We start from the raw sequence: 23,121 nt of genomic DNA, 5'->3' as shown, positions 1-23,121 counted from the left end.
ATGCATTTCCTAAAAATCTCTGCGCCCTGTATGTTATTTTAGCATGAATCTTTGCGAGAATTATTGTTCGATGCAACTAACAATCTGGCATGCTTGAACTATCGCAAGAAAATATTGCGGATGGAGTAAGCGAGGCAAAAAATAAAAACTGATTTTCCCTAACGCCACACATTCGATTAACATTTTTCGCAGAAGCGGTGTGCTTTCCTGAATACCAGGACGCAAGTTTTCTTCTGGGCTCTTTCGAAGTCAACGACCAGCATGGAAGCGCGGTGAACACTACCAGCAAAGGACCCTAGCACCTGTATTCGCGGATGGAACAGACTTCAGTTCAGCGGGAGCCACCTGCATTGAAAGGAGATGTGTTCAGCTGCCCCTATTGCCCTTACGTTTCAGCGAATTTTGCCGATGTTACGAAACACATGCACCTTGAGACCGTAGGAAAGCCATTTAACTGCCGCTGCAAGGACCCAGCGGTGTTTGCGAAGTGTGACTGTAAGGGAGATATGGGGCGCCAGTCAGGAGGACGACAGTGTGTGTGTCTTATGTGCCCTTTTGTAACTCAAGACTCTGCAACGCTAACTCGGCCCGACCATACGCAAATTTGCGAAACCACATTAAATTGCGAAAAGTTTCCTTCTACAGCTCCAGACTCCAGAAGTGTCACCCCACAGGATAGTACGCACACTGGCGAAAGCCACATAAATTATGACACATGTCCTTCTACAGCTGCAGACTGCGGAAATGTCACTCCGCATGACAGTACGAACACTGGCGAAAGCCCCTTCAATTGCGACACGTGTCCTTCTACACCTGCAGGGTCTACAAATGTCACTCAACACAATAGAACGCACGCCGACGAGAAATCCTCAGAATGCGTTAAGGAAACTTACAACTGCAGGCTCTTCAACCTTACATTGGCACAAGCATACGCACTCAAAGGAAAGACCCTGCAAGTGTGATGTGTGCACTTTTACAGCTGTAAGCTCAAGCAAACTCGCTCGACACAAACGTAAGCACACTGGCGAAAAACCGTTCAAGTGCAAAATGTGCCCTTATACAAGTGCAGACTCTTCTACCTTAACTCGGCACAAGCGTACGCATACTGGGGAAAGACCCTTGAAGTGCAACCTGTGCACTTTTACAGCTGCGGCCTCTAACACTCTAGCTATACACGAGCGAAAGCACACTGGCAAAAAACCGTTCAAGTGCAAAATGTGCCCTTATACAAGTGCAGACTCTTCTACCTTAACTCGGCACAAGCGTACGCACACTGGGGAAAGACCCTTCAAGTGCGACCTGTGCGTTTTTACAGCTGCGGCCTCTTACACTCTAGCCATACACAAGCGAAAGCACACTGGCGAGAAACCGTTCATTTGCGACAAGTGCCCTTTTGCATCTGCAACCTCTAGCAGCCTCACTCGCCATAAGCGTACGCATACTGGCGAAAAAGTGTGATATTTGTCATTATTCTTCTGTAGACTCTTCAACAATAACTCGGCAAAAGCGAATTCACACTGGGGAAAGGCCCTTCATTTGTTACAAGTGCCATTTTATGGCTACAAGCTCTAGCAATCTCGTTCTACACAAACGAACACACACTGGGGAAAGACCCTTCAAATGTGGCAGATCTCCTTATGCAGCGTCTCAGAAAGGGAGTTTAAACCGCCATATGGTGGCGCATGCTAGAGCAGAAAGCTATCACTGTACTCTGTGCTCATTCACGTGTTTAGATAAGGATAGCCTCAGACAGCATCTGTCCGGACACGGGCAGTGAAATTTTCAGGCAGACGTGCCGATGTTAGGAATATGGTCCTGCCACTGGCGTAGATCCCCGTGCGCCTTCCCACATAACTAAGCGTCCACGATTAGCCGTCGCGGGGAACGTATTGTTCTTGGAATCTGACGGACATCCAATAATAACCTCTTGATTCCTAATGGATGCAGGGAGATAAATGCAAAATTTCGCAAGTTTTATTCTTTATTCAGCGTTGCGCACTGCTGCGTTGTCTTGCTAATAATGAAATTTTAAATTTGGACTCGGCGTCACTGCTTCGATATTTGCCTGAAAATAAAAGTTTCTATAATGAAGGAGGTATGTCTAAAGAATTGCGGAAGGCACTGAAGTCTACTTGCGTGCTATGAGTGCAGAAGCATCATTTTTGTACTTTAATTTCTTTTTAATTTATTTACCTTGTTATTGTTTTCTCTTCCTTTGTAATGACACACCTACTCACTAGAATACAGCCGCAAGGCAACTAATAGATTACGTTCACCTTTGTTCGCCAGGAAGCAATGTGGGTTTATGGCCTGTGGTTATATGCTCTCCTCGCAATCTGAAAGACCTGGGTTCAATTCCCAGCCCCTTGGAACGAAATTTTGTTTGTCTTTGATATTACGGTGACATCATCGGTGATTTTTGGTAGCACTGCTGCTTCCCAGCGCCGACGCCGCATTTGGTTCCCGATGAGCCACATAAGGGTTTCGCACTGATAAGCTCCAGACTAAAGCTGGCTTGGGCGGTCAGCCTACGCCCCTTTTCTAATTAGGGCGTCGCTTGGTGTAAAACATTCATGACAACTGCAACTGAAATCACGGTCGCTACCCAGATCTCGTTTCCAAATACTTGCTTACAGTCAGAATGAGCATCTCGGGCTGCAGACATTCTGCAGGTTGCAATAAAATTGCCACAGCACTTCGCCAGGAGGCTATTGCGTTGACTTCGTCCTGCGGTGTCTGCCGTTGTATCTATTCTGCTTATTTGCACTTCTAGATTCAAATAAAGAAGAAAATTTTCACTCCATGTCTCAAGAATGTGTTGCAAGAAAATCTTCTGACTACTTGACATTGGTTGGATATGCAGAACTGTCTTCAATCTTGCTTCAGTACACTATGCTTACCTAGCACATCTCTGTTCTAGCCCATGCGGCGAGCGATCTGAAAGCGTACAAGTGATTCCCCGTTAGAGCGAAGTGAATAAAACCACAAATAATTGACGGACGCCTCCGATAGTCGGTAATGCGAAGTTTCAGCGCAGCTCTTCGCACGCCCCTTGCCACAGCTGGAAGGTGGCGTGTTGCGCTGCTAGCCACCCTCCGGGATCTTCCCGTGGCAGCGAACTTCCGGTTGTCCATTCCTCCGCTCTTGTCGTGGCTGGTGGGGGTTAGCTCTGCTGCTTCCTCCCATGGTTTGCAGGTGGTGTGTTATGCCAACTCTGGCGCCGACGAGTAGGATGAGGAATCCCGGAGCTGGGTCTAATTGGTTGCTTTTTGGTAAAGGAAATGAGGCAGTAACTGTCTCGCATATCTCGGTGGACAGCCGAATCCCGCCATAAGGGGAGGTGAAAGGACGGAGGGAAACAAAGGAAGAAAGGTGTCGTAGTGGAGGTCTCCGGAATAATCTCGACCAACTGTGGTGGTGAAAACTTTATCTTAAACAGGGGAGTTTGGGTTCACTGACATCCAGCAGCATACGGCCGTCGCCTCCATCGAAATGTAGCCGCTGCAATAAGGTTGCCGAGCGGGTACCCCGTCTTAGTAGGCGAGCGCCTTTGGGGAGGGGAGGGGGAAGAGCTGCTGCTTAAAAAAGCAAGTTGAGCAAAATTCGCTATGCGTGCCTGACACCATTTGGGTTATACGCTTGGTAAAGCCTTGCGAATCAAACATGCATCATTCCGCCAGCACCAAGATGTGGCCTATTTGCGCAGCATTTTCCCAGAAAATTGCTTGAGACAGCCGTTTGCACTGCACTGCCTGGTTTTTTATAGCGTCAAAATACCTGCCTTGCCACACCTTTGGCGTTGCTAGAATCCCTACGCCCTCCGAAGTGGCACAGTGAATAAGCTGGTCGGTTGGTGAGCCCGAGGAAGGTGGTTTAATACCGGCCTTGGCGGCGGCGTTTACGTGGCGGCGGAACGGAAAAGTTCAGGTGGGCTGTGCGTGGTTAGTGTTTCGTTAAAAATATCCACATGATCCAAAATATTCGTACCCCTCCACTCTGATACCTATTTATTTCTTTGTTTTTCCTACGACTCCATTTTGCGCGCGTCAAGAGCGCAAAAATGTTTTACGTCATTTTTATTACGCTCTTCATGGTACGTCATATGCACTGGAACGACAACATTTCAGGAGAGATCTGCCTGGTTGAGATCTAAACTATCAGGAAAAGACTGACACTCATACGAAATTGTTCTGCTTTAGAGTTCTGCTTTAGAGAAGCCGAAGACGCAGCTTTAATGCCGAAGAATTTTTTGTCCCATTACAAGAAAAGCTGGCGGTGTATTTGTGTCCGTGGGAAATGGCTATCGTGCTCCGCTGACCTGAAAGACGCGGGTTCTATCCTGGCCGCGGCGGTCGCAAATGGATGGAGGCACAATGCTAGTAGTTCGTGCAAATATGCGATGTTAGTGCATAATAAAGAACCCCAGTTGGTTGTAATCATCCTGAGACCTCCATTACGGTGTCCCTAATAGCCTGAGTTGCTTTAGGACGCGAAAGCTTACAAACTATCCTGCCGCCATGTGGCTCAGTGGTTATGGCACTCGGCTGCTGACCCAGAAGACGCGGTATCGATCCCGGCCGCGGCGGCCCATTTCGATGAAGGCGAAATGCTAAAGGCACGTGCGTTGTGCTCTGTTAGAGGATGTTGAGAAACTAAGGTGGCCGAAAACATCCGGAGCCCCCTACTACGGCATCCCTTGTAGCCTTAGTCGCTTTTCCCGTATATTGCTTACGTGTGCAAGAGTCGGATACAAGTGAGGAAAAAAAAAAAAGTTACATTTCCCCATCAAAGGACGCACTTACAGCCAATGGCGTGGGCCCGTTCTCATGAACATGCGCGTTATAATGTAGGAAGTGACATAATAAAAAAGGGAGACTAGTATCTCCGACAATTCAGGAATTGGAGTAACCCATCTTATGTACCACTCCCTGCATTGTGACACTAGCAGGTTCAGGACACTCGACTCAGGCAATGGGCTTAAAGGGGTCCCTTTGACGGTGAAAAGCCTTTTTTTTGGCGCATATCCGACTATAGCCAAACTGGAGGCTAATTTGCCTATACCTTCCCAGACTCTTTGCCGCTTCCCTTGAGGTGCGGCGCGCTTTCGGTGTCCACCGAGATTTTACAGTTGCTGCGCCAGTTACGTTTCTCGAAAAACAGTTTTCGCATCAAAATTGTGATGCAAGACTTCGTTGCACAGCGTTGCTGGTGGTGCCATTTGCGCACTTGTGTGTGCGTGTGGGTGGTATAAGTATGTCAGTTTGTGGCAATGCACCCACCCAAGTAGCACAGGTGATCGGCCCAGTATTGCTAATGGATGGTCTCACTCTGGTGCTTTGCAGGACGAACCTTTGCCAGCGCCTTTCCAATACTGGGCCGATTACTTGTGCTACTTGGGCAACCACAGTAATCCTTTCGCACCCTTACACGTAAAAACATCTTAGGTGGGCCTGTAAATTCTTTATTTCAACTTTGTTTTGGCCCACTGCCACTGTTCAGGGAAAGGGTTAGCCCCATGACAGTCACAATGGGTCACAAGAGCCACAGTGGGCGAACAATGAGCCATCGCATGGGCGCCGCTGTCACATGAGTAAGGTGCTGAAAATAAGTTATTGCGAGTTGGCGGGGCGAGTAGTGCGACAAGGCTAATGCCATATGGGAAGGCCACTAACGAAAAGGAGCCTTTGGGTCGATTTTCGGGCGTGCCGGAATTCTATATGCTCCCGTTATACGAGATTGGACTTGGTGTCAACAACCCTGGTTTGCAGTTGCGACCAAGGTAGTCGGCTAGAAGGGGGTTAGAGAAGCGAACTTACAAGAACAATGATGACAAAAACGTATTACAAAGAAAGCAAATAATAAATGTGCGTAATATGTCGAAGGAGGATAAACCGGCTACTGCAACGGTTTTGCTTAGACTAGGAAAGTGGAAAAGTGCAGAGAAGAAGGTTTGCTAGTAGCACGTCGACAGGAGTGGAAGATATTCCAGGTAAGGTAATAAAGAAATTGGGACAAAAATCAAAAGCAACTAAGAGAGGTAATCGGAAAAATGATAATCGATGAGCAAGCCTATGATGGATGGAAACTGAGCAAGACGATTATGATAAAAGAGAAGGGGGGACAAAGCTCACATAAACTACCGTCGCGCAGCAGTGACATCCGTGGTTTACAGGGTGGTGATGCGGATTTTAAAGGACAGACTGCACACATGAGTGGAGAACGAGGGGGTGCTAGGGGCGCTACAAATGGGTTCCGAAAACAAAGTGGTTAGTGGACTATCTGTTCTCATTGATGCTGTGTATCGAGATTGCTGACTAGGAACACAAGCCCCTATGCTAGCTTTCTTGGATATGAAGAGACCGTACGGCAAAGTTATTCAAGAGCATTTGTAGGGTATGCTGGCCACATTGGATGTTGGAGATGGAGGAAATCATCCTTTAAAATACAGCTATAAAGGCAACGAAGTGCTTATAAAATGGAGAAAAATGTATCAGAGCCTGTAGCAATACCAAGAGGGGGGGGGAGGGGAGGGGGCTTGCAAGGCGGTCTTTTGTCACCTTCGTAGCTCGTGTTGTATCTACAAGGATTAGAGATAGAACTACAGAGGAGTGGACATCCGTTAAGCCGTCCTTTTTTAACCAAGGAGAATGAATTGAACAGTCACTACCGGTACTGGTGTACGCGGATGATGTAGTGTTAATGGCTGACATGAGGATTTTAACGGGTTAGACATCTGCATCACGGCGGGATCTAGAATGGGTCTACAGTTTAGTAATGAAAAATCAGCAGTAAGGAAAAATCGATGATTTAATGATGAGGGCGGCGATAACAGGATATACGAGGCCATGCTAGAGATCGTCCTGTGGTGTGCATGAATAATGGTGCTTACTATCTGAGCATGAAGATTATGTAGGAAATATAGGTATCAGAAGTGCTGCTGTCATGATAAATAGGGAACTTTCCAACTAGAATAGGTACGAAGTGGTAAGAGGGATCTGGGAAAGGGTAATGGTTCCTAGTCTGACTTGAGGCTATGCGGTCCTATGCATGAGGTTAGAGGTTCAAGCGAGGTTAGAAATCAATCAGCAAGCGGTAGGTAGGGTTGCTTTGGGAGCACGTGGCAACGCACCAATTCAGGGGGTCAGAGGTGACATTCTATGGGCATGTCTCGAGAGCAAAGAAATTACCAGTAAGCTGAGATTTGATGAAAGTCAGAGAAATGGGGGAAAAGCCGTGGGCTAAGAGAGTTATCAAATACTTTTAAACGAGGAATGTTGACACAAATGGAGAAAATGGGCTAGAAATCTGGCGAGCAAATATGTGGACGGCAGTTGGCGGAGGGCGCGGGGTAGGGGGGGGGGGTAGTTCAAGAATTGTAAGTTAAGAAGCAGGTTAAGGAAACAAAGAGGGGTCTGTGGAAAGAAATTGAGATGAAATTGGCACTAGGGGCATAAGGAACGATAGAGTAGAAAATTGGCATAGAAAATATCTACGATGATTTTAGGGAAACTGCTGTTCGAGGCCAGGAGGGGGGTATTATGGACCAAGACATATCGAGTCACGTACCACGAGATTGATGCGCTCTGAGGTGTGTGTGGAGAGGAGAAGGATACGGCTAAATACTTGATCATCTGTGTAGAGATCGTCACATTTCAGTTTAAAGAAACCGGGATGACTGATCCAAGGCATTGGGGTATAAGGACAGTGAAAAAAAAAACAGATTTTAAAGCGGTAGAAATAAGCAAGTGATCGGTATAAGATTGCAAGTTAAAATCAAGACAAGAGTGACATCTTGCGATTCACTGTTGGGTGGCATGAGTCGCCGCCTAATTTAAAGGCTTCAGCCTAATCCATTTACCCGTCCGTCCGTCCGTCTCCTCTGCGATGAAGAGCACGTTTATTCGCCCGCTGTTCAAATCGAACGAGACGAAAAGAAGAATAATCATTACGCAGTCATTAGTTTGTCTCATATATCAGCACTATGATCGAATTTTTGCGACACAGTTTATCGCAAGTAGAATTCAGCTTTATTTCCACGCAGTGCCGATGGGGACGACGCTCGAGAGCTACTGAAAGCTAGATTACTGCCACGCCGCATATAACCGCAACGAAGAAGTTCTCGTTTCGAATACATCAAGCTTGCCCTTCTAGAGTGAACAGAAGAGAGAGAGAGAGAGGGGGGGGGGGGAGGAGAAAGGCAGGGATGTTAACCAGAAAGGTTTCTGGTTGGCTACCTGCACTGGGGAAGGAAGTGAGAGGATAAAAAAGGGAAGAGAGAAGGAACGAGAGAAGCAGTCACAATTTGTCAATCAAGGCAGTCTCTTGTAAAAAAACAAAACAGTGCCTTGTAAGCCTCAAATGTTGTGGCCACGGACCGAGGATCTTGACCTCTGTGAAAGTGCGAGGATCAAGGCGGTCCAGAGCACAACGCAGCTTACGTCCTTCGTCAACGAAGACAAGGCACTCACACGAGAGATGATTGATTGTCTCTTCACAGGCACAGTTTTCACAAGAAGGGCTGTCGGCCATCGCGATCCGGAAAGCATACTGATTTGTGAAGGCAACGCCGAGCCATAGACGGCACAGTAATGCTGCTTCACGACGCGCTACATTACATAGAAGACGGAGGCGCAGTCCAGGGTCCAATGCCTTGAGGCGATGGTTGCAGAACTCTCCTGTGTTCAATAATTATTGAACACAGGAATTTTTGAATTATTGAATTATTGTCGATTAATTTTTGAAGTATTCCGAACAAGAAACTATTAGCAGGTATTTTACATAACTCCTGTCAAGTTTCATTGAATTTCAGTCTGGAAAAAAAATTTTTTTTCAGAATCTGGGTCCATCTTAAGCATAGAGAAAGAACGAATAAGAGAGGACACTCCCATAGACCCCTGCGGCCTATTCGATTGTAGCGCACCTAGCGGTTGGTGAGAGCAACATGCCCAGACTTGCTGTTTCGGTTTCCCTGGCGCGAATTTCAAATCGCTTACGCGCCACCCAATCGATCCTTGAGCACCAAGCGGTTGGTGAAAGCAACTGGCACGCACTTCCTGTTTCGGTTTCACTGGCGCAAATTTCAAATTGCTTGCGCGTTACCCACGTTTGGCTGTGGCCGGAGGCGGACAGAATGTCCCGCTTAATCCCTTGTGCGAATTGCGTCGTACCGAAATTATTTGACTGTAAGTTGTACTGACAACTGAACTATCAAACATGCAGCTTTGGATTCATAAACCAACAATGGCTCTGTCTAGAGGGCTTATCTCTTGTTCGGAGCAAGTGGTAATTCAACATGCTCTATTTAATAAACAGACGGAATGTCCAGGAAACTGTTTATTCCAGGGCAATATAAAGAAAGAGCACATAAAGGCTGCACACAAACCGATGCCAGCATTGTACAGAAAGGTTAGATAGAAATATAACCTCGTTCCTTAATATTGGCAAAACAGAAAGTATGAACAGTGAAGACAGAAGACAGGTAGCCACGGTAGACACAAGGCACGGCCAGCTTTCTGAGCTTTGTGTGGCCACGGTCCATGAAATCTTTTGTACTAGAATGGTCACTGCAAACCCTGTATGTGGCATACAGTAGGCTGGCCGGCTTTCTTAGAAGGTCGTATCTTCCAGTGTAATGGCACCTATGCTGTCATCCTGCAATGGCGATGATGTACCTAGCGTAAGCGTAATTGCTTGAATAATATACTTACACTTTGTACGAGAAGTTGTTTGTACCGGAGGCAGTTAATATAGCCACACTTTAAGGAATAAAAAGCTTTGGGTCCGCAGCAAGCTTATCACAGGCACTGACCAAAAAGAATAACTTTGCTTTCAAGAGGGGGTCTTGAATTAAAACCTACGCCGATTGAAATAATACTTATCAGACAACGCCAATATTGTTGGGAGCCCTGCTTACATATCATTTTTTGCCGCTTTTTTGCAGCTTATCTAAAATAAAAAATATGTTTAGTCGCTTTGCCACTGCAGGCATTCCGAAATAATCACTGCAATAGTTACTAACCCGTAGCGGTAATAATTTAAACTACTTTAAACCCAAATGAAGAAGCTTTTTTGCCCAAGCCTTCCTATTATGAAGCTAGCGCTATAAATGTAAATAAACGATTTTTGTTTTCACCCTTACTGCGCAAATAGTAAGCGTAAAGGAATCCAAAACATCAGAAAACTCAACGCACCTGCTGTCCCGTGGTATACGGAAGAAACTAGTTCCTGGCTTCTTGCGCGTTCTGCCCTTGTTCTGGCGCCGCGACGCAGATCAGCAGCTGCCGTACGAAGGGCCGCCGGACGGCATGGTAGCGCGTTCTGAAGGATGTTAATGCATGCTTGTGTTATTCTGAATAATCGAAACAATATAGCAAGTCATAAGTATACGCTAAAGATTGTTTTCAGTGTTACAGCAAATCCCGTACCTTCTCTGAGAGACTCTACTGATCATTCTGCCAACCTGCTCCGCGGCTCTTCTCAACAGGATGATGGTATGGCTGCATTTTCGGCTGCTCTGCAGCCACATGCCTAGGATTCGTACCATGTTCTGTTCTTGGATCAGTTGCCCCTCTAGAACTACTTCCAGCGAGGCTTTGGTAGGATTTCTTCCGATCCTGATGATTTCCGACTTCTCCGTCGAACATCTGAGGCCTCTCTCCCAGACGTAGGTCTCTACGCAGGTCGCAGCTTCTTGTAGTCTGTCTTGCTTCTCCCCTAACGATCCTTGGGTGACCCACACCGTGATGTCGTCGGCATATATCGCGTGTTGGATGCCCGGCATTTCCTTGAGTCGTCTTGCTAGCCCGATCATCAACTCGTCAACAGCCTAATCGTTAGCAGAGTTATGTAATCCTTGCCCTACCACGCAACAACAAAGGCGGAGCGAGAGCAAGCCTACTGTATTCTCAGGAAGGCATACAAGATTGCTCTACACCTGCCCAGAAACGCATCAAACGAGAAGCTACTCCAACTCGGAATCAGCAATACCTTCGATGAGCTTGCCGAGGCTCAATTGGGGGCACAACTCATCAGACTAAGAGGCTCCTCTACGGGAAGGGCGCTCCTGAGAAGGTTGGGTCGGAACACGTGCGGACTCATAGACAGATACGCGGACGTACCGGACGACCTTAGAAAGACCTTTAATGTAGGAACCCTGCCTAAAAACATGGATCCTAACCTACACGAGGACAGACGAAAAGCAAGGGCCGAGCAGATAGAAAGGAGGCTAGGCCGATCAGAGAACACAGTCTATACGGACGCCTCCATGTACGTACATGCAGGGAGGCGCTTAGCCGCTACGGTGGTAGTTAATAGCACAGGAGACATGGCCACATGCGCCTCAGTGGAGGTCGTGGGCATAACGGAGGCCGAGGAAATTGCCGTCGCGCTGGCGGTAGCAGAAGGCTATAGGAAAGGCCGATCCCTAAACATCTTAACAGACTCGAAAGACACGTGTAAAAACTATACGAAGGGCAGAATTAGCGGCATGGCCCTCAGGATAATCAGTGGGGCAGCAGCCTCTGCTGAGAAGACACCCATACAACACATAATCTGGGTCCCAGGCCACGCAGGCGTAGCGGGGAACGAAACAGCAGACAGCCTAGCTCGAGGGCTTACATACCGAGCAGGCATGTCAGATGTTCTGGAGCTTCAGCTACTAGCATGCGAGGGGGGATACACAGAGACATTACAACTATACAGAGGGACTAGATTCAAGTACCCACCACCACACAAAGCCCTCACGAGGGAGGAAGCAGTCGGCTGGCGTAGGCTACAAACAAACTCCTTCCCCAACTTGTACATCTATAACAAGATGTCACCAACACAATACAGAGCAAACTGCCCCTGGTGCGGCGACACACCCTCACTATACCACATCACATGGGAGTGCGAACGAAATAAAGCATTCCACCAACACGAATTCCCGAGCGCGGAGCAATGGGAGAGCCGGCTCACCAGCAGCGAGCTCGCGGCCCAAAGGGCCTTAGTGCGGCACGCTACTGATGCAGCGCGACTCAGTGGAGCCCTGGACTAGGGGCCCAACCTTGCTGAAGAGAAGCCTCAAGTCGCCGGCGCCACGAAAGACGACGGAGGCTTCGAATCCGCGAATCTCTTAAAAGATCTAAATAAAAGTTTTCTACTACTACTACTACAGCAAATCGCGCCACAATACAATATCGCTGCCACACAAATACACGCAGTACACTTGGAGTCTAAATAGCAGTTGAATGGAGGCGCAGTTAACATATAGCCGAAACGCACAAATGCAAGCCCTTTCAGGATTTTAAATACGCGCCACGCCGCGCCTGCGCAAGGAAATCTGAATACGGCGTGCAATGCGCAATGCGCTTCACCGCGAGCAAAACAATAAATCCGCATTTGGCACAGTAATAAGCCCCAAGGTTTCAAGACTGCGTAGCAATTTGGCCTAAAACTGCACCGCGAAATGAGTCTATGCTGTATTCATTCGTGCTCTGGGCCCCCATACCTCCCTCATACCACTCCCTTAATTTTGTAAACAAATCACCCACACGGCCACCGTGCGTCGTACAGCGTATGTTAACAGCTCATTGCTATGTAAAAACGCAACAGTTACTTGTGCTGACTCTTTATGCTAGCGTTTTCAAGGATAATTTCTGTAAGAAATGTGTCTCACTCGCTCTTCAACACGAGAAAAGTCGCTTCTGTAGCACAGCAACACCGACGCAGCCGACGCCCACAATCACGTGCAGTGCAGACGACGGTCGAAAAAAAAACAAAAAAAACTTCGGAACATTTTTCAATAAATTGCCTCTTCATATATGTGTTAAGACCGTGGCGTTTAAGCATAACATAATTATTTAGCGACAAGAAGTTTGCGTGCTTTAATATAAGAACATTTATTTCCGCGTTTGCGTCCTCTGGCATTCGGTGGGAATACTAGACGCTTGCATAGCCGTGACGTACTTCCTGAAGCCAGTTTCTGCCGAGTGTCCTCTCTTTATTTTTTCTTTCTCCATGCCCACCACCATGTGATAGGCGTCAGAAGACACCGCACTACAGTGCGGGCAGCTGCCATGAAAGGAGGGGTCAAAATGTTTTAGTGCTGCCGGAGGGGGGGGGGGGGGGGAGGTTAAAGAAAAAAGTACTGCGATTTGCCATGCCTGAAGAGAGGTATCGGTATCTAACCTTCTGAGCCGCTCCGGTTTTCCAACCTTTGAATCTCGACTAAAAATGCATCGTTTGCCAATGTTCTTCGTCATCATCAATTATCATACAGAAAAAGGATTTCAGGCTTATATGCAGTATAACAGAACACGAAAGACCATGCGTACGAACATGACAAAGCAGTTGCAGTTCCTCAGTTCAGAACCAATGCAACATGTCGTTCTCTTCGAGTACGATAGCCTGTTAGAACTGGTTACTCACGATGTAGCCACCCCATCATCACCCGAAGCATATTAATCTGCAGTCAGAACAAGCCGGTAAGTTTTATCTACTTGGTTTCATTCTCACAGAGCATGTTTTTGATGCTTCCTGCCCGGCATGCAAATGCGGAGTTTTTTAATCTTGTTTGTAGGCTGGTTTCTTCAGCAGAAATTTGACTCTATGCCCATTTCTTTTCTCTTCTTGTTGTTTGTTATCTGGCATAGACCGTTCATTTGTACACGTCTTGTACCCGCTCCTGCCTTGGCTACTAAAATGCTGTGGGCAGTACTGGATAAAAAAAAAGTACAACACGCTCTGCAGCTTTGTTCCTCGCGGTTGCCACATGATGGCGCCACAAAAAAAAAAAAACTTGACAGACCGGGGGCGTGGTTTTCAAACAAACAGTACGGGGCGCAACATAGAACCAGAGAACTTTTTAAGACTGGCGACGGCGTTTAGCTGCTACACTGGCTGCTTCGTGACGCAGTTATAGCAAGCTGTACAGCGTCCACGTTGTGCTAAAGGACCAAGTACAACTTGAACGGCGACCGCGTGTGAGTCTTTTACGCATTGTGCGCATCCTGTCTTTAGTGCCCAGGTCGCGGTATATCCGTGTTTTAAGCGGCAGTGTCTATTCCAGGTAATGTTAAATAAATGGTTTGATCGAATTTAGTTTCGCTGCTGTCTGTTTGTTCGTATGCCCTTTGTTTTCGCTGTGTTTTATGAAAGAGTACCAGCTGTTCCTACCCAGTTTACCTCTGGAAAACGAGGTGTGGCCTAACACGAGCCCCGCAGTGTTGCTTCTTTCTTCCCCTTGGTATGGCGCAGCACTCAATAAGTGAACTTTTTCTCTCTCGCAACTTGCCCAGACTCCCCACAAGCCGCCAACGCAAGCTATTCTACTTCGCTCTGCAGCACCCATTTCAACTTGAACGACCAATTAGGACACGGACGCCGACGACGCAACTGCAGGGAGAACCTACGTGAGTACATTTTTTGTCTTGCACATCGCTCGGTTGGCGTTTTTTGTGCGGGTGTCGCTGACAGTCGCACGCTTTCCTACCTGCCCCATACTAGCATCCTGCGTAGCATCCACAACCAGGCAGTCTTCACCAAATACCACATTTTCAGCAAAGATTATTCTCGAAAAGTCCGGTACGGGAATAGAAGTGGGAAGTTCCTGAAATATGCATTCTCTCACCTAAAGAATTTGTGCATCAGCTGCCACCGAGCGAACCATTTCTAGCGTTAATAAGTCGGCGTGTAATTTTAGCTGCCGCTAGCCGAATTGTAGAGCGCGAAGTGAACAGAAGAAACAAGCTTCGCCATTATTAGTGCATCGATTATATTACCGTGAAGTTTTGTGATGTTATTAGTTCGTAACCTTGGTACGGGGCTTTATAACTTCGTGATGCGAAGCGCGACTATATTTATCTCGATTTGGTTTATGTGGTTAACGTCCCAAGACGACTCAGGCTACTGGGACGCCGTAGTGAAGGGCTTCTGAAATTTCCACCTCCTGGGGTTCTTTAACGTCCACTGACATCGCACAATACTGTCCTCCAGAATTTCACCTCCCCCGAAATTAGACCGCCGCGGCCGGGAGCGAACCCGCGTCTTTCGGGTCAGCAGCCGAGCGCCATAAGCACTGAACCACAGCGGCTGCTTTTATCTCGAATTATCGCAGTACCGCGCTACCGCTTCAACGACGTGCGAGATAACAGCCACAGCATTTGGACCTTACCTCGAAAGCTAATTTGCCAGCTTTAAATTTACCGCAGCTGAGAGCAGCGGTCGGTTGCGTTCTTTAACACCATAAAATGTGCTAGTTGCTATCGCTTCCGCCAGACTGTTAAGTACAGACATGAAGTTGATGAGCGTCATAAGCGGAGCGTGTGGCTGATAGACTCGAGCCCTAATTGCGGCAATATGCGACGGCTGCTTTTCGCAACGTGGTGGAAAGGGTTATGCCGCCATGCCTGATCCCGGCAAGCCAAAAGACACCTTGCTTTCCGGTTTGTTTATGAAAGCGGCCGCCGCGTATCGCCACTAGTAGGGTTCAAGGCTATCGGGCTCGCGCTGCTGAATTTACGCTCATACATTTCGTGACTGTAATATTTCGATCACATTTGTATAGAGCGCACCTGCGGGCTCTCCAAATAGTCACTTTAGCTCCGAACTGCGCGTGCGACGTTTTGCGGCAGTCATTGGGTTTGAATTCGCTTGGTCAAATGCGTCACGAGAGCGGATGCTGCAGCATTCTCGGCGGACCGAGATACAGGCTTGCGTAATTTGCGGGTCGCGATGGCAGAGTTTCCAAGATTCTTCACTGAAGAAAACGCGTAACGACACTGCATTCGACTTCAATGACTCCGCACACGAAGTTGAGCCAAAAATTGACGCGATGAAAGTCTCAAATGACACGAACGAGAAAAACATGCTCGAGCCATATTTCGCTACGCGACCGAGCACTGACCCTGCTCTGAGGACAAGGTGCATTTTGAAGCCAACCACCGACACTGAAGTGGAATTTAATGGCCGCAAGGTCACCGACATGATAGTCAAGAGAGGCGACACTGCGCATTTTCTCTGCAGCCATCGAGATTAAATCATGTTTATTCACGACGGAACCCGAATCCACACTGCAGGAAGGCTCTTCATACGCATTAAAGGGCAACTGCACCCCATTTCGAGAATTTCCAGATATTCAAAGTTTCAAATCTGTATAGGCTGTAGGTAAAGCGTGCCAAGTGTTTTTGGGCTTGCTTCAAAATAGTGACGTGATCGGCGATAGAATTTTAGGCTTCTCCTCAATCCGCCAGAGAAGAGCGGGCAAGATGGGTGCGACGTCACGGAAGGGAAAAATTCAAATTACCGCTGCCGACAACGAAATCCTTCAGCGCTTCATTTGATGCTGCCAGATAACCCCCAGTGGGTTTGCCTTCAGAGGCGTTGGCTCTTTCTTTTAAAAGAAGCGCTTACGTGTTAGAAATCAGCAACTAATGAAACGCGATGAAGAAAACTGAGGTGGAAACACATAAACAACAATGTATTAGGTCCTTTATTGCAAATACGAGCGGTGTTGAATAACACTTGTAAAGAAGAGTCTTCATGCCTTCGAAATTGAAATAGCAGGAGCTAGTATACAGCTTCCCTTGGCTAACAACTGCCCGTTTTGCAGTGCATGGATCAACTGTCTTGTACGCGTTTCGTTTCTTGCTGATAGCACAGGTACCTTCGACGACGCCATCGTGCCCTATCCCACTTGGCGCTGTGTGCTGCGGAGAAGCTTGAATTCCATGGGATTTTAATCGGCAATTATGTCCGCCCAAAAATATTAGCTCAAGAGGATTTTGCATGGTTAACCTTGTGGGGATTCATGTTGCCCCTCGCCCGCCGGATGCACCCTTCTCTCTCTCGTGGCCTACCACGGCTCTTCCTCTGGCGGCCCCCGACATGGAGCGGAGGGGAGGCGCCCGCGACTACGCGTCGTCACGTGGGCAGCCCTCCTTACCCAGCCCTCTCGGTTTCGGCGGCCGCGCGGGCCGCGCGCACGGGCACAGTCTGATGGAGAGTTGACAGCGAGCCTTGAGAGAGAGCGGACGCGACATCAGCGGCGGCCCAGGTGACCCGAACTGTTATGTGCCTGTCTCCTGTGCCTGTGTCCTGTGCCTGTTGCCTGCCGCTGCTGCCTGCGCGCGACCGAGGAAAGACATTGGGAGATCCCAATTAAAGGTTTTGCCTGCGGGCTTATTCCTCGGAGGCGTGTTCTTCGCGGCCACAGGTGTGGTCGAGCTAGCGGAGTGGTGTTGGCCCTGAGTGCAGGGCCCGAACCGTGCCAGTAACCCCACATTTTGGCATCTTTGATCATTGCTTTGATCATTGCACTTGCCTAAGAAGCAAGAGTCGCTGCTTGTTTTTGGTGTCGTGCCCCAGAGAGTGGTGATTTGCCCTAGAAGCATGCGAGGAAACTGTGCAACATTGCTTAAGTAGGTTACTCTTAATTATTTCCGGGGATGTGAAAACAAACCCCGGACCTGATTCTAATGACATCCTGGCTACTGTGCTGGAGACTGTACAAAGGATCGAATCCGGCCAAGATGGAATTCGAAGTGATTTGAGAGAGTTAAAGCAGTGGCAAGCGTCAGTAGACATTGAACTGAAGCAGTTGTCTTCTAGACTTCGCAGTGTTGAAGTTGACGTTTCAGATCTAAAAAACAATCCCGCTGCGTCTTCGGCTGATTCTCCTGGTGCAGTTTCCAGCGTCATCTCTGAACAGCTGAGAATTATTGAATCGCGTTGTAATGACGCGGAAAACAGGCTGAGACGCTGCAACTTGCTTTTTTTCGGCCTTTCCGATGACATATCTGAGACATGGCCAAGTGCTGAAAAAAAAGTGACCTGTGCAAGAATGAATTGGACATTACAGTAGATTCATCGCTAGTAGAACGGGCACACCGTATTGGTAATTACGACCCGGAAAAGTACAGGCCAGTGATGGTCAAATTCGGATTCTTTAAAGACAAACAACAGATCATTGGGAACGGCATCAAGCTGAAAGGAACTAACTACGCTGTGCGCGAAGATTTTTCCTTTCAAACACGACTGGCTAGAAAGAAGTTGATCGAATTTGCCAAACCACAAAAAGTTCCGTACAAGCTCAATGCCGATAAGCTGAGAATAAACGATAGTGTTTACATGTACGACGCCGCTACTGACACCGTAGAACTATCTTCCGCATAGGTAAGGTGTTGCTCGGCTACACGTGTCATCAGGAAAAAACGAACATCTTACCGCAATAACACCGCGCAATCGCAGCTCTCCTTACTTTTCACTAACATACGCAGCATTCTTCCTAAGCGCATTGAACTTTGTTCATATCTTGACAATTGTGAATGCGACATTTGAATACTAACCGAAACGTGGCTCCATAAAGATGTTAGGAACGATGAAGTCTTGCCTGATATGGACAATTTCATATCTACAGAAACGATAGGAGCGACAGAAGGGGAGGAGGGGTGTTGATTGCTGCTAGAAAGCATATAACTTCTTTTCCCGTTGATATTCCTAGTAAATTAGAAATTTTGTGGGTTTGCATCACATCGCCATCTTCCAAACATCTTATTGGAGTTTGTTACAGACCACCAGATAGTCCGCAATCATTCGTCTCCGATCTACATGATAACCTAACTGAAGCAAAAGCTAAATTTCCAAAAGCAAGTATTTGTCTACTTGGTGACTTCAACTTTCCTGAAATTGACTGGCCGAGCTTAAGTTCGGGAACACGTGATGGCACTAATTTTGTTCAGCTAACTCTCGATTTCTGTTCGGTCCAATTAGTCGAGAAACCTACCCGAGGAAATAATAAGCTTGACCTCGTCTTCTCGTCAGTCCCAGACAATATAAGCCCTATCTCTTGTTCTGATGGCTTTAGTGATCACGAACTGCTTAATTTCACGATTTCCACGCCTTCATGCGCACGTGCACAAACACATCAACGTATTTTTGATTATAACCGCGCTGACTACAATGCCATTAATATCGGGTTACAATCCTTTTGTGACACATATCTTCCGACTATTTCTCAGCGTTCGGCCAACGATAACTGGGTTTTCTTCAAAAATAGTTTACTGGAATTAGTACACGGTCATATACCACTGCTCACCCTCCACACGAACGTGTCTAAACCATGGTTCAACAGGATGTCACATGCATTAAAAAACAAGAAAAAGCGACTTTTCAAAGCTGCCAAACGCCTTGGCACACCGGCTTCATGGCAGAAACAGAAAACCGCCGAAAAAAACATATTGTAGTGCCACCAGGAAAGCAAAGCTTAAATATTATTCCCATGACCTTCAATCCCCTATGACACACAACCCTAAAAAAATGTTGGAAAACAATATCACCTATTGACACTCCGGTTCTTGTTTCGTTGTTGGATAACACTGGTGCTCCAGTTATCGAAGAATAATGCCCACTTATATTTAATAATTATTTTTCTTCAGTGTTCACACAGGAAGACCATTCCACTACTCCACCATTAGTAGATGCCGATTACCAGTACATGAGTCCCATAGAAATAAGTATCTCCGGTATTGCAGCATTAATAAACAGTCTCAAGATTTCAACTTCTGCTGGCATTGATGATAATAATACAAAAATTCCCAAAAGCGCAGTGATCCATTCAAGCAATATTCTCTTCCATATTTTTCGTCAGTCGCTATCAACTGGTGAAATTCCAAGGGATTGGAAAATTGGTAAAATTATCCCCATCTTCAAATCAGGTGATAGAACGAACGCGCAAAATTATCGCCCCATATCTTTGACATCTGTCCCATGTAAGATCCTCGAACACATCATCGTATCAGCAGTCGCGCAGCATCTAGATAGTAATAATTTCTTTTTTTCTAACCAGCATGGGTTCAGGAAAGGCTTCTCTTGTGAGACTCAACTACTGGAATTTACTAACGAGCTACTACACAATATGTACGAGAACTTCCAAACAGACTGCATATTCTTAAATTTTTCAAAAGCATTCGACCGCGTGGCGCATTCACGCTTAATAGGTAAAATTACTTCCCTCAAGCTAGACTCACTAACAACCTCATGGATAAGGAATTTCTTGTCTTCGTAAACAGTTCACAGTTATTAACGGCCACTCATCTCCATTTAGCGATGTTCTATTTGGTGTTACTCAAGGAAGCGTCCTGGGCCCGTTGCTGTTCCTGATTTACGTTAATAATCTGCCATCCAACATTACATCAACCATTCGCTTGTTCGCAGATGACTGCATAATTTACCGCAGAATCCGATCACCTGCAGATCATCTTGCACTTCAAAGAGACCTCGATCATGTAACCGCTTGGTGTTCATCATGGCAAATGTCACTTAACACTGAAAAATGCAATTTAATGACATTCAGCCGCAAAAAATCTAACTCGTCGTTCAATTACATGCTCGATAACATCTTAGTCTCTCAGGCGTCGTCTTACAAATACCTCGGTGTCCATTTTTCATGTACCTTGTCCTGGTCCACTCATATACAGAAAATAACAGCTAAAGCATCCCGGACCTTAGGATACCTGAAACGGAATCTTCATGGAACTCCTGCTACTACCCGTCAGCTCGTCTATCAAACATTTGTTCGTCCGCAACTCGAGTATGCATCGTCCATTTGGTCACCTCACCAGGCTTATTTAATTAACTCCCTTGAATCAGTCCAAAATCGTGTTGCGCGTTTCATCTCCAGAAACTATGACCGTCACTCAAGCGTCACAAACATTAAATTATCGCTCTCTCTTTGTACTTTGCAATCACGAAGATTAATTGCCCAAGTCTGCTTATTTCACAAGATAGTCTATAGTACTAAACATTCGACTCTACCTCTCGCGCAACCTCACCGCACCTCGCGCCGTTTAAACAACCATCTCAGCTTCCAACGCCTTTCAGGTAAAACCGTTGCATTCAATTCATCCGCTTTGCCGCAGGCTATTGTTCACTGGAATGGTCTTCCGGAACACATCGTCAATATTTGTGATCCAGCTTCTTTTAGGACCGAAATAACAGCCATTTTTTCTAATTACTGACGCGTCAATAACTATTGTATTGTTTTATGGTGTTATTGTTTATGGTGAGTACTAACAGTCAGTTGGCATTGTGTAATGATGTTCTTATTGTTTTATGGTGAGTACTAAGAGTCAGTTGGCATTGTGTGATGATGTTCTTACTGTTTGATGAGTACTAACAGTCAATCAGCATTATATAATCATGTCATTCATGCTCTTGTTATTACCCCTATTTATGTAATCCCTCCCTCACACAATACTCCATGTTTGGAGCCTGTGAAGCAACGTGAATAAATAAATAAATAAATAGACTTTTCCAATATTCAAAAAAAACAAAAAACAAAATGTGGGGTTACTGGCACGGTTCGGACCCTGAACTCGGGGCCAACGCCACTCCGCTAGCTCGACCACACCTGTGGCCGCGAAGAACACACCTCCGAGGAATAAGCCCGCAGGCAAAACCTTTAATTGGGATCTCCCAATGTCTTTCCTCGGTCGCGCGCAGGCAGCAGCGGCAGGCAACAGGCACAGGACACAGGCACAGGAGACAGGCACATAACAGTTCGGGTCACCTGGGCCGTCGCTGATGTCGCGTCCGCTCTCTCTCAAGGCTCGCTGTCAACTCTCCATCAGACTGTGCCCGTGCGCGCGGCCCGCGCGGCCGCCGAAACCGAGAGGGCTGGGTAAGGAGGGCTGCCCACGTGACGACGCGTAGTCGCGGGCGCCTCCCCTCCGCTCCATGTCGGGGGCCGCCAGAGGAAGAGCCGTGGTAGGCCACGAGAGAGAGAAGGGTGCATCCGGCGGGCGAGGGGCAACATGAATCCCCACACCCTCCCTCTCTCAATAGTGACCTCCACCCGCTGAAGCGAACTCGGCGGATCAACAGGTCCATGCCGCCTTTCCGGAGACTGGGCCCCGGGATGGTAGCTCTGCGCCTGGGGCGCGGGCCAGACCAGGATGGCGCCCGCGAAAGCCGGCCTGCTCCGCGTTCAGGCCGCCCGTCGTCAGCTCGCCCCGCGCTGCTCCGGAACCGCCGCCGATGCCCCGTGCGATGGTGTGGGGGCGAAGTTCGGCGGCTCGACCCCGGACGCGCGCCGCTCTCCGTGCCGTCGCTGAAGCCAGGGCCGTAAATCAGGGCAGCCGGAGGGGGCTCGGCTCCACCGAGCGGGCGTCTTGTACGGTTTCGGGCACAGGAACTACACCGGCTTGTGTATCCACACAGGCAGGGTGGGCACGAGACCTCTCGCACCAGGCTTTGCCGTGGTCGGCATGGGTCACATTCGGCGATCTCGCCCAGTTCGGATATTGTGACGTCGGGGGCAAGGATCTCCTTGCATGAGGTCCACCGTGCGCGATCTCGCGCGTCTGGCGTTCCTTCGCCGTTTGCTCGATCTCGAGCTGTTTTGGCAACCGACGCCGCCGTGTGCGTGATCTCACGCTTTCGGCATTCTCCCGTTGCCCCAGCGAGCTCGCTGGCTTCGGGTATTATAGCGATGCCTGTAGAGATCTCTCTGGGCTTCGCTCGCCTCGGCGCAATCTTGCGCGGGTGGCGTTTCTGCTTCCACAGCCACCTCCCTCTGGAAGTACTGTTTCAGCTCTCCCACGTGAATGGGTCCGCTGATTCGGTCCGATCTCGGGTCTTTCAGCCGGTAGTTGAGCCGCGAAAGCTTCCCAGCGATCAGGAAGGGTCCCACCCATTTGGGCGCTAGACTGGCCGCGAAACCTGCGGCTGCATCGCTGAGTGCGTGATTGCGCTTGAGAACGAGGTCTCCCATCTGAAAGTCCACGTCTCTGTGTGCGCGATCACAAGTGGCCTTTTGACTTGCCCTGGCCTACGCGCGGCTGCGGTTCGCCTCCTTAATGGCATTTGCCAAACGCTCGCGCAATCGCCTTGCGTAGTCGTCAACATCTGCCGTGACTTCGCGGACACTCTCCGACCCTTCCATGAGAAGTGTGTCCATAGGCGTGTTCAGCTCTCTGCCAAACATGAGAAAAGCCGGCGTGAAGCCGGTCGAGCGATTTGTGCTCGTGCGCAGAGCGAAGGAGATGGCGTCCAAGTGCTCATCCCAATCATTGTGCGATCTCGCATATGCGCCCAGGAGCGGCTTGATATCTCGATTTCGGCGCTCGCTCACATTGGACTGGGGAT

The 23,121-nt window shown here is 48.0% G+C and overlaps 1 protein-coding gene across 1 annotated transcript in view; it reads left to right on the top strand.

Annotated features, from left to right (window-relative positions):
• The first annotated feature begins 1,047 nt into the window (after nucleotides 1-1,047).
• The window catches only part of LOC149336572 (uncharacterized), a 35,934-nt gene continuing 13,860 nt past the window's right edge, over nucleotides 1,048-23,121 (top strand). The window contains exons 1-2 of the mRNA XM_089554177.1: nucleotides 1,048-1,192; nucleotides 9,787-9,816. Of these exons, the coding sequence (XP_089410303.1) occupies nucleotides 1,048-1,192; nucleotides 9,787-9,816 (175 nt within the window). The remainder of the gene's footprint in view (nucleotides 1,193-9,786; nucleotides 9,817-23,121) is intronic.

Source organism: Amblyomma mixtum, chromosome 7 (genome assembly GCF_055824585.1).
Source record: "Amblyomma mixtum isolate Tamu chromosome 7, ASM5582458v1, whole genome shotgun sequence".
NCBI lineage: Eukaryota > Metazoa > Arthropoda > Arachnida > Ixodida > Ixodidae > Amblyomma > Amblyomma mixtum.
The sequence above is the reverse complement of the archived record's forward strand: the minus strand, read 5'-3'. Positions and strand labels throughout refer to the sequence as shown.